This window comes from Cupressus sempervirens, chromosome 6 (genome assembly GCF_028749045.1).
Source record: "Cupressus sempervirens isolate cs-2001-9-10 chromosome 6, ASM2874904v1, whole genome shotgun sequence".
NCBI lineage: Eukaryota > Viridiplantae > Streptophyta > Pinopsida > Cupressales > Cupressaceae > Cupressus > Cupressus sempervirens.
The window spans coordinates 301493682-301505514 of NC_143123.1; the positions used below are offsets into that span (position 1 = coordinate 301493682).

Below are 11833 nucleotides of genomic sequence, written 5' to 3' on the forward strand. Positions count from 1 at the left end.
ATACACTTGAAAGTAAGATACCACAATAGAAAAACCAGCTTCTCACACTAGCTCCCACAGGAGTCGTCGTATTCAACATACATGCATCGAATATACATTCAGTGCTCAAGATTCCTATTAAAGAAATGCAGCCACTGCAAGGGCAAGCATTGACAACATTCCAAGAGGAATTAAAGGACATCAAGTATGTTCTTACCGATGAAATGAACTTTATAGGGCCAGAACTGCTACTAAAAATACACAGTAGACTGTGTTAGCCATTTCCACAAAATCAGCACTTGTGCTTTGGTGGAGTCCCTATAATCTTGGTAGATGACCTTGCACAGTTGCTACACGTGATGGACAAGCCTATCTACACATCACATTCAAGTGCAAGGACATTGTGGGAATATTTAATGACAGTTATCGCCTTACAAACTCTGTTTTGACTGCAGGCCGAAGGTATAACACAGAGGCAGTATTGTCAAGTACTACGGAATATACGAAATGCAGCCACATTAGGAAGATTGGCAGCTCTTGATGACTTGGACAAACAAACATGTTACGTCAAATGAAAAGGAAACATTTGACAACTCAATGCACCTATTTTGTACAAATGATCTAGTCAAGGCACAAAATAGAATAATGTTCAGTTTGTTTAACTGTCCATTTGTGATAAGTATTGTGGCAAGTTCTTGAAGCGCAACAGACAATGCAGCTAGTGATGATCAACTTAAACAATAGGTACTTCTGTGGAAAGGTCAGCACATCATGTTCACAACGGACATATGGACACAAGCAAGGTTTGTGAATGGAGCTCTTCGCAAAGTAATTGACATTGTTTATAGTCCTTGTCCAGACGAACTGTTCCAACATATATTGTAGCAAGGGTTGAAAATTACAATGGGTCACCATGGAACCAAAATGACCCCAAAATTGTACTGATACTGGTCAAAGGCAAATGCCACTCACAATGGCATGGGCTATAACCATGCAGAAATCTCAAGGACTGACACTACAGATGCAACATCTGACATTGGCAAAATAGAGAGGCAAAGTCTTTACATTCACAACCATGTCAAGAGGTAGGCTGTTAAATGACCTTCATATTCAACCAGTATTCTTCTTCTAGAGGTGCATCAAAATGCAAAACAATCCATATAGAATTATAAGGAAAAAAGAGTGTTAGGAACCTGTGTGTTCCTTCTGTTTATTTTGTTAGAGTAGTGTTGTTGGACGCATATGCTTTGTAAGTCGTCCCGTGAGTATATTTTATTATCCCACATGCATAGGTAATATTACTTTTCTAGATCGTACTCAGTATATTAGAATAGGTTGAGGCCCTTGATGGGCACGGACGAATTTATTGTATTGAGCTTGCTCAAAGGAGGTTACCCCCTCGAAGTGGCCTGCGATCAGTAGATTCATTCTGAGTTCTGCTATCATTTTGTATTCTGTTATTTCGAGCATTCTCACGATATTGCTATAAGGAGGTTCATCACATCTGGTATCAGAGCACTCTCTTGGGCTCGCTGGGTGGAAATTACATCAAATTTTTTTCTGTCGTGGCCTTCAGGTTCCTCTCACTTCTAATATCTCTTGTTATTGCAATAACTCTTTTCAGTTGTTCTGTCTGTGAGTGAATTTTTCTAAGTCGACTGTTCAAAAAAAAAAAAAAAAAAAAAAGAGTAAAAATTTTTCTGTTTTTTAGTCGTAGCTTCCTTGTTTGCTTTCTGTTTCTCCTCATACTTCCGCCGAACGTCTGCAATATCATTTCGCATACTTCCTTCCTTGGTGACCCAACCCCAAATTTTACATATCAAAGCCCTAAATCCCTCATTTATCTAATTTTAGGGTTTGCCCTATCTTTTTCACCTCTCATCCAATCGCCACCAAACTGAGCCACAAGATTCAATTCCTCATTTTGCTCCCTTATCCCTCTTGGACTGTTCGCCTCATTTCGCCTCCCTACCCTTGAAACCCTCATTTTTCTGTTTCCCTTGTCCCCAGATAGTCTCCCACCACCCGTCGAACACCCATTTCCTATCTGAGTTTTACCCAAATCCAAGTTTGCCGTAACTAAAAAAGTTTTTGTTTCTCATCTTCTACCCATTCCAAAAAAAAAAAAAAAAAAAAAAAAAAAAACAAAAAAAAAAAAAAAAAAAAACCTTGCTTTATGGTTGTTACGCGTACAGGAGCAAAAATCATGGAAGAAGAAATGGCATCCCTCAAAACCAAACTTCAAGATCTGGATGACAAAATTCTGGGTCTTAACTTTCAGCAGTCAGCCATGAGCCGAAACCATTCAGGAGATACTGGGTCCTCTTCTGGCAATTTCCGTGGACCAAAGCTTGATTTTCCACGTTTCGATGGTTCTGATCCGACTGGATGGATCTATAGGGCAGAGCAGTATTTCAGCTTGCATAATACTTTGGATAACCACAAAGTCCCCCTTGCATCTTTTCATTTGGAACATGAAGCTCTTCAATGGTTCCGTTGGTACATCAAGGCTAATGTAGGCCCAACATGGAGAGAATTGTACACCCTCATTTTGGAGCGCTTTGGCCCTAGTTCCTTTGATGATTTCACAGGAGCACTCACTAAACTGCGTCAAACAGGCACTGTAAGAGAATACCAGACAGAGTTTGAAAAATTAGCTAATCACACAGGGGGCTTGTCTGATGAATTCTTCCGTAGTTGTTTTGTCAGTGGTCTGAAGGATGCACTTCGCTCAGAAGTCAAAATGTTTCGACCTACTACAATGATGGAAGCCCTTGGGTTGGCTAAGTTAGCGGAAGACAAGATTAGTGCTCTACAACGCTCCAGATCTAATTTTGTTCCATTCAGAAATACAGGTTCTCACAACCCTCCAGTCATACCAGCTCCCAGAACTACTCCGATCAAGCACTTGTCTGAAACAGAGATGCGAGTCAGGCGAGACAAAGGGCTTTGTTATAATTGTGATGAGAAATGGTCTCGGGGCCATAGATGTGTTCAGCAAAAGCTCTATCTCTTGGATGTGGATTCTCCACCGGAACTGGAAGAATATGTAGATGCTCAGGAAACAGTGGATGATGAGGTTGAGCCTCACCAGCCTGAACCTCCTTCACCAGAAGCTCCACCAGAGATATCTGTCCATGCTTTGGCAGGAGTCACTACTCCACAAACCATGCGGGTCCAGGGTTTCTTCAAGAAGATCCCTCTTACTATACTCATTGATTCCGGTAGCACTCATAACTTCATTGATCCACGAATAGCCAAACAGGCTGATTGCTTTATCCATCCCTGCTCTAGCTTTGAAGTCATGATTGCCAATGGGGGCACTTTACCTTGTAAAGGGAAATGTCGCAATGTGCGTCTCTCTATTGGCGATTATAACATGCGCTTTGACATGTTTGCCTTACCCTTAGGTGGCTGTGATGTGGTTTTGGGTGCCCAATGGTTACGCACTCTTGGCCCCATTCTCTGGGATTTTGCTGAACTTTGGATGCAGTTTTCAGCCGAGGGGCACCAACACACTTTGAAAGGCTTACAACCAGGGTCTCTCAGCATCATCAGTTCACACCGTATGGAAAAACTTCTTAAGAAGAATTCACATGGTGTCATCGCTCAGCTCCATTCCATTCAGATGCAGCCATCAGCAGTCTCTAGCACTCCTGCCGATCTCCAACACATTTTGGACAAGTATTCTGGTGTATTTGCTGAACCTGTGGGATTACCTCCTTCTCGTCCAGAGGACCACCGTATTCAGCTCCTTCCTGGCAGTGTTCCGCCCAACATCAGGCCCTACCGCTACCCATTTCATCAGAAGACCGAAATCGAGATACTTGTCCGTGACTTACTGAAGCAAGGTATTATTCGCCCTAGTACCAGTTCCTTTTCTTCTCCAGTTCTGCTTGTTCGCAAAAAAGATGGGTCATGGCGACTCTGCATTGATTTCCGAACACTTAATCATCTCACTATAAAGGACAAGTTTCCCATTCCAGTTGTTGATGAACTTCTTGATGAACTTCATGGGGCTCATTTTTTCTCCAAGTTAGATCTTCGTTCTGGGTATCATCAAATTCGGGTTAATGAGGAGGATATACCTAAAACTGCCTTCCGCACACATGATGGTCACTATGAATTTTTACTCATGCCCTTTGGCCTCACGAATGCTCCTTCAACATTTCAGGCAGTGATGAATAACATCTTTCGACCATACCTCCGGAAATTCATTCTGGTCTTCTTTGATGATATCCTCATATATAGCAAAACTTGGGCTGAGCATCTCCATCATCTGGAGCTTGTCTTGCAACTTCTCTCTGATCATCAACTCTGTGCAAAACTATCTAAATGTGTGTTTGGCCAGGAGGAAGTGGAGTATCTCGGGCATATTGTTGCACACCATGGAGTGCGGGTGGATCCTACAAAAATAGATGCCATGAAAACTTGGCCGCATCCTAAAACTCTCAAGAGCCTTCGGGGTTTTTTGGGGTTGACTGGCTACTACCGCAAGTTTGTCAAAGATTACGGGAAAATTTCAGCACCATTGACAGCTCTGTTAAAAAAGGATGCCTTCTCCTGGACCCCTGTTGCTGAGACTGCATTTGAACAACTGAAACAGGCTATGTGCAGTACACCTGTTCTCGCAATGCCAGATTTTTCCAAACCCTTCACTATTGAGAGTGATGCTTGCGGCAATGGATTGGGTGTTGTTCTCCTGCAAGATGACCATCCTATTGCGTTCACTAGCAAAGCCCTCTCTGGTAAGAATCTAGCCCTCTCTACTTATGAAAAAGAAATGATGGCTATTTTGCATGCTGTACAGAAGTGGCGGCCATACCTCTTAGGGAGTCATTTTTGCATCAGAACCGATCACCAAAGTCTGAAATACTTCCTGGAACAACGGGTATCCTCTCCTACACAACAGAAATGGGTCAGCAAACTCATGGGGTATGATTATGAGATCACCTACAAGAAGGGTAAGGAGAATATTGTGGCAGATGCTCTTTCTCGCACATTTGATAATCAAGCTTCCCTTTCCGCTATTTCTATGCCCATTCCCAATTGGTTAGCATCTGTTCAGCAGGGCTATGACAGTGACTCTTCTTTATCTCAAATCATTCACCAGCTAGCCAATAATCCTTCTGCTATACCACATTACTCTTGGGATGGTGCTTCTCTTCGATACAAGGGTCGGCTAGTGCTTCCTCAGAACCTAGCTCTACATCAGGCTATTTTTTATGAACTCCATGCTTCTCCTTCAGCAGGGCACTCAGGCTTCCTCAAAACTTATGAGCGAGCAAGGAGAAACTTCTTTTGGAAAGGGATGAAACAGACGATTCAACAGATGGTGGCTGAATGTGATACTTGCCAACGCCACAAGGGTGAAACGACCCTCCTTCCTGGCTTGCTCGAACCATTGCCCATCCCTACACGGATTTGGACTGATATTTCTATGGATTTAATTGAAGGGCTTCCTAAATCCGGTGGCAAGACAGTGATCTTGGTTGTGGTTGATCGTCTCTCGAAATATAGTCATTTTTGTGCCCTCAGCCACCCCTATACTGCCTCCTCTGTTGCACAAATCTTCATGGACCAGATATTTCGTCTTCATGGCCTCCCTTCTTCCATTGTCTCTGATCGTGATGCAACTTTTACCAGTCATTTTTGGATTGAACTGTTTCAGAAAACTGGCACCAAACTGAAGATGAGTTCGGGCTATCACCCACAAACTGATGGTCAAACTGAAATTGTCAATAAATGCTTGGAAACTTATCTTCGTTGCTTCACTTCCGAACAGCAACATCAGTGGGCCAAGTGGCTCCCTTTAGCTGAATGGTGGTACAATACCTCTTATCACACTGCCTCTAAAATGACTCCATATGAAGCAGTCTATGGTCAGGCACCTCCAGTGCTCCTTCCCTACACTCCCAACAGCTCACCAGTCCAGGCAGTTGACATAGTTCTCCGCAGCAGGGATCAGATTCTTCGTACCTTACAGGATAATCTTCACATGGCCCGTAATCGGATGAAACAGCAAGCAGATCAACACCGTTCTGAGCGCTCATTTCAAGTTGGGGATATGGTTTTTCTTCGTCTACAGCCATACAAACAATCCTCCCTAAAGCTGAAAGGGCGTCATAAGCTGGCCCCAAAATTTTATGGGCCTTATAAGGTTCTGCAGAAGATTGGTTCAGTTGCTTATAAACTGGAACTTCCTCCTTCTTCCCGCATTCATCCAGTCTTTCATGTTTCTTGTCTAAAGAAAGTTCTGGGTACCACTGTCAGAGCACAAACTACTCTCCCTGAAATGGATACGGAAGGATCCATTATCCTGGAGCCGGTGGCAATCATTGACCAGCGCACTCGCCAGCTTCGCTCTCGCTCCATCTCTGAGGTCTTGATTCAGTGGCATGGCATGCAACCAGAGGATGCTACCTGGGAACCCCTTCTTCAGATTCAACAACAATTTCCACACCTTAAGCTTTGAGGACAAAGCTTTTTTCTAAGGGAGAGGGGATGTTAGGGACCTGTGTGTTCCTTCTGTTTATTTTGTTAGAGTAGTGTTGTTGGACGCATATGCTTTGTAAGTCGTCCCGTGAGTATATTTTATTATCCCACATGCATAGGTAATATTACTTTTCTAGATCGTACTCAGTATATTAGAATAGGTTGAGGCCCTTGATGGGCACGGACGAATTTATTGTATTGAGCTTGCTCAAAGGAGGTTACCCCCTCGAAGTGGCCTGCGATCAGTAGATTCATTCTGAGTTCTGCTATCATTTTGTATTCTGTTATTTCGAGCATTCTCACGATATTGCTATAAGGAGGTTCATCACAAAGAGGAAGCTCGAATGCAACAATTGTCTCTCTAACCAATCAAGGTACAAAATTCTCACCCCTATCTCCTTCACATTACACATTTAATACATTCTCTCAAAGTTTCACAGCTAATCTTAGCGACAAATAATTTTTCTACTCTTGTGCAGCAGGTTTTGAAGACATGCCATATATTACAAATACATAGTTTCAGATGTAAATAACATATCTATTTTAAATGTTGTATAATCATTGTGTATTGGAAACATGAATTATAGTTTGCATTCATACATATGCAATTTTCTCTTGCACTTTCTTGAATCTGTATCAACTACATTCAAAATAATTATTCCTAGCAAAAGTAATTTCCGATTCTTCGAACATTTTTCCCATTGCCTAGTGATAAATAACCCAGCACATCTAACTATAGGCATAACCATTGCACCTTAGTGGTGCAAGTTCTAGTTAATAATTATTTTTAGCTGAACTTAGAAACTCATGGCCTTTACAAAGGCGCTCTTACATTCAGGATGAGTTTGTGGTTCAAACCATAGTTATAAAAACTTGCCGAGTTTTTCTCGCAACTCGGCAAAAAAAAAATCATCGAGTTTTTCATGAATTCAATTTTTTTTAATAAAAAAAAAAGGCAAGTTTTTCCCCGAGTCTTTTTTGAAAAATTGGCTGATTTGTCCCTGATTTTTTTTTTTTGGGCTTGCCGAGTTTTCCAACTATCAAGAATCTATATTCGAAGCACACTTTCTTAATTTTATTCTTGTAAGATGCCACCTCTGTTCTGATACAATTTTTACTCTCCCTTAATTAATTCAACTATAAGACATTTTGTCACCGAGTTTGTTTTCAGTTGTAAGTGCAGATATATTGTTTCAATTTCACGTGTACATAGTTGTTCATGAGATTTTATAACTTGCTTGGCAAATATGAGAATTGAGTAAACATAAAAACAGTACAATCTTTTCAAGAACAACAAATCTTCCATATAAGGAAGAATTGCTTTTAGCTTCAAATAGAAGATAAATTCCATGTCCTAGGATGAGTTATAACTTATTAGTAATAACAGATTTCATCAGTCATACTTGAACACCAAGCAATCTAGATATTATGTCTTTCCGTAATATTTTAAAAATGGTGCCCCTGGTTTGCCTTCACTGCTGTAGCTTGTTGGCTGCCTTTTCAATAACAGATCCAGGGCTCATAAATGCACGAAGAATGGTATCATTATGTTGAGAAATTCCACATAGCAAGTGATATCTCCTAGATAGCTTGATAAAGTCAAAATTGGTTGTCAGAAACTCTTTAATCATCTGATGTGTTGTTCTCAGCTAAATATGGATGAATGAGAACACTTTGCTGTTGTAGAGAAAACCACGTACAGCAAGAAGGATTTCACCAGAATGTCTATGCACCAGCAATACCATATCTTTGACATCAAAGCTTCAACACAGTCTCTCATTCAGCTAGCATATTCAGCAATAAAGACGCCACTGCATTTAGTCCACAGTTTCTGAGAGCCCCTATGCTGAACAAGAAAAACTCCAAATAAAATCAGAACTCCACAGCTGCAAATATTTCCCTAATAGATATGTATATTTCGTATTCTTCTCTAACATGCCACAACTTATCAAATCAAAGAGACCTCAGCCAAGACCTCACGGGCTTCAGTTATTGCTAAGCTATTAATGAAATTAATCAATCAGTATGCCAAGCCCCAAATATGACCTTTATATTTCTTTAATTCCATATGGCTACAGTGTCAAGATTACGACATGTACGCATTTATATGTCAATAGAGAACCTATTTTATTCAAACAGCAGACCAGACCATACTATACTGTATTGCAATTCAATCAAGCATAAAGACAACCAGCTCATAATTATAAAAAATACTTCTTTATAGAAGATGAAGGAAATTCATTGCCAATCATATTTGCGAATATCTTTAAATTTGAATAGATGTCAAATTTGAAAAATCGAGACAATTGTGAATTCCATTGTGAATCTACCAAAAAGATGAATTAATTTTCCATCCAATAAAAAGCTAGAAGCTCCCAAATTCTCTAAAATAATGAACCTTCTGCTTGTCTCTTCATTTTCCTTGTTTTAGTCTGATTTAAACCTAGGAAAATAACAAGAAAAAGTGACTTAATTAACTTCTAACTTAACTCACCATCTACTCATGAAGTCACCCAACACTAATTGAATCAATTAAGTAATATCATCCTTATGATTTACTTTCAAAGGATAATATTAAATAATATATATATTTTCACTTTCATGACCTTATTAAATATTAATATTTCGCGACTTTACGATTGTACTATAATTTTCTTGTTGCTATGCATGCATTGTCCATTTTAATGAAAAGAACGAGGTTTTAATTTGTTTATGGATAGCTAACTTTCTGAAAATCTCCAGTGAAGGAGATTTTGAGGCTGTGTTTAGCAGAGACATTGATGTCGTTATACAAGCTGCCTAGCTTTAGTTCCGTAGATGAATTCTTACAAAAAATCGCATCAATTCGTGGAAAGCTAAAGAAAGGTGGAGTACCAGATGTGACAGCAGCTGCTAGGATTGTTTTACATGACTGGAATGAAGGTAACTGAGTTTGTTGCTTTTTAATTGTTATATTTTGATTTGACCTTTTTCTGTATTTATTTTTCTTTCGACCTTGCTTGCAGTGAAGTGAAGTAATGAAGTATTTAATCGTAATGTTATCTTTAATGATGATCGTTCAGGAAAGATACCCTATTATACATTACCACCGACACGAAATGAGGGTGAACATATGGAGTCTGCTATAGTAACAAGTTGGGGAAAAGAGTTTGATTTGGATGAGTTTTATAAACAGGAGTCGGAAATGATAAGCAATCTCGATCCTATGATTGATAGTGGTCATGTTGAAATAGCTGCTAATTCTCCTCTCCATATGGATGTCCAGCTTTCACAGGTTTGCAGCTCTTCGGCTTCAATTAAAATAGGACTTTTTGTCACACTTCTTTATGGGTGATCTCCCATGGTCCAAAATGTATCTCAAACCTTTATATTCTCATTGTCTTGACAGAGCGAGGAAGATGACATGGAAGAAGCCGATAGGCCAGACCAGGAAACACATGATGCAGACGGAATGGAAACCAGTGAAATTGTTGTGACTAAAGTAAAGAAAACTTTGAATCAAAGCGATAAGCTCTATGAGGCAGAAGGTATATTGAATCCGCATGCTGCAAGAGCTGCAAAAAAGAGGAGAAAAAAATCCGGCAAAGTGCCTGTGAATGTAACTAATGAAATTGAGGATGATGATTACAACTTTGCTGTTGACTACAATCAGCAGTATGCTGCTTTGGAGAGTGAAGCTCATCCGGATAATGCCGACGAAAGCAAAGATGATGGGAATGATTTTGAAGGTGCACCGATGACAGGTGTTGAATTGGAGGCGGAAGAATAATAAACTAAACGGTGTAGGATTAATACCAGTTCAGTTCATCTATATAATTTTTAAAAATATTTTGAGTTCAATTTTGCCGGAAGAAAAGTAGATTGTTTTGCTGTGCTGGAGAGGATCAATTACCACGGTTAATGCTGGATGGCCTAATTAATCTATTTCTCCAAGTATGATATTTATTTATTGCATTAGACATTATATAGCCTCACCGAAGTGGCTAACGGTGTGGATGAGTAGTAGAAGTAGGCTGATTATTACAAAATGTTGTATTATTAGTGCAGGTTGTGCTGGAATATTCGTACTAACATTTGTATTTGAAGTAAAGCTAGTAGGCTACTTATTTGCCTGGTTTCTTCTTTCAGATATGAATAGAGTTGGGAACGTTTTCCTTTTGATGTATCGATAAATGATTATTTTGGCATATTCTAATACAAGCATCATAGAAGACATATTGAAACCCAAGCATTGCAAAATACACATTTACTCGAGACAGGTGTTGAGAAACTTTAGAAAACATAGAAATACATCGAGACTAAATAATATTCTAAATTTTACGAGAATTGGTGAATAGAACCTACCTCGTCACAGGAGAGTTGTTGCCCGTGGCAGTATAGCACTTCAAAAAACCAATATTACTTTTATGTTCATAGCTGTGAGATTATATCTATTAGATATATTTTATGAATAGAAAATTTCCATTCAATCTGTATAAATAATTCCTTCAACTGAACAAGAGCTCCAACTGCTCTGGTTTGAGTTGGAGTCCCTGCCTCATGTAGGGGTTAGAAAGTAGGTAAAATAGATAGAAGTTTTTTATTTGAAAAATTAAATTATTCTTCTTGAAAGAGAGAAAAAATCTCAGTTATGAATGTACCAATTTCACCTAATAATACTAGAAATAAATATATTTTATTAAATATTTTATATATATATATATATATATATAAACAAACCATTTCAAAAAATAAGATTGAACAAAAAATTATAATTATTTTCGTAATATATAGAATGAATAAAAATTGTCACTATGAATTAATTTTTATATTATTGATTTTATAATATTAAATTAATAAAACACAAAAAATTAATATTCTTGTATTTAAAAAATACTTCTTAATAATAAAATCTTAAAATTATTATCTTTTATCCAATTGCAATCGCTGAGTGGAATTGAATTGCTTTGAAGTGAAAAAAATCATTCTAAACAGAAAAGCTATTGTATTTTGGTGATAATAAATTTTTTATTGGATCTTCGTCTAGTATGAGAAAGATTTTGTGCAATAAAGATATTGCAGGCTGAAAGGTTAAAGGTCTAATGTACAGTAATTGTCAGGTAGGCGTGTCGACTATAGATTAAGTATACCCTAGCAATGTCATAAATGCATATTTATCTAGTATCTTTTTTTTTCTGGCAATTCGTTGGGTTGAAAATAAAAATAACCTCATGAAAATTGTCTCTAGCCAATAAGAAATAAGATATTATAGTATAGAAATAGATTTTAAAAATAATCTTCTTAGAAACATTAGATTGTGAAAATTTATTTCTCATGTAAATTAATTCAATGTTGCTATTGAAAACATTAGTTCCCTGCC

The 11833-nt window shown here is 38.5% G+C and overlaps 1 protein-coding gene across 1 annotated transcript in view; it reads left to right on the forward strand.

The window, feature by feature from the left end:
• LOC149552400 (guanine nucleotide-binding protein-like NSN1) overlaps window positions 1-10639 on the forward strand; it is a 44740-nt gene extending 34101 nt beyond the window's left edge. Inside the window, exons 8-10 of the mRNA XM_089790200.1 lie at window positions 9217-9396; window positions 9537-9748; window positions 9863-10639. Of these exons, the coding sequence (XP_089646326.1) occupies window positions 9217-9396; window positions 9537-9748; window positions 9863-10243 (773 nt within the window). The 3' untranslated portion in view covers window positions 10244-10639. The remainder of the gene's footprint in view (window positions 1-9216; window positions 9397-9536; window positions 9749-9862) is intronic.
• The last annotated feature ends 1194 nt before the right edge of the window (window positions 10640-11833 follow it).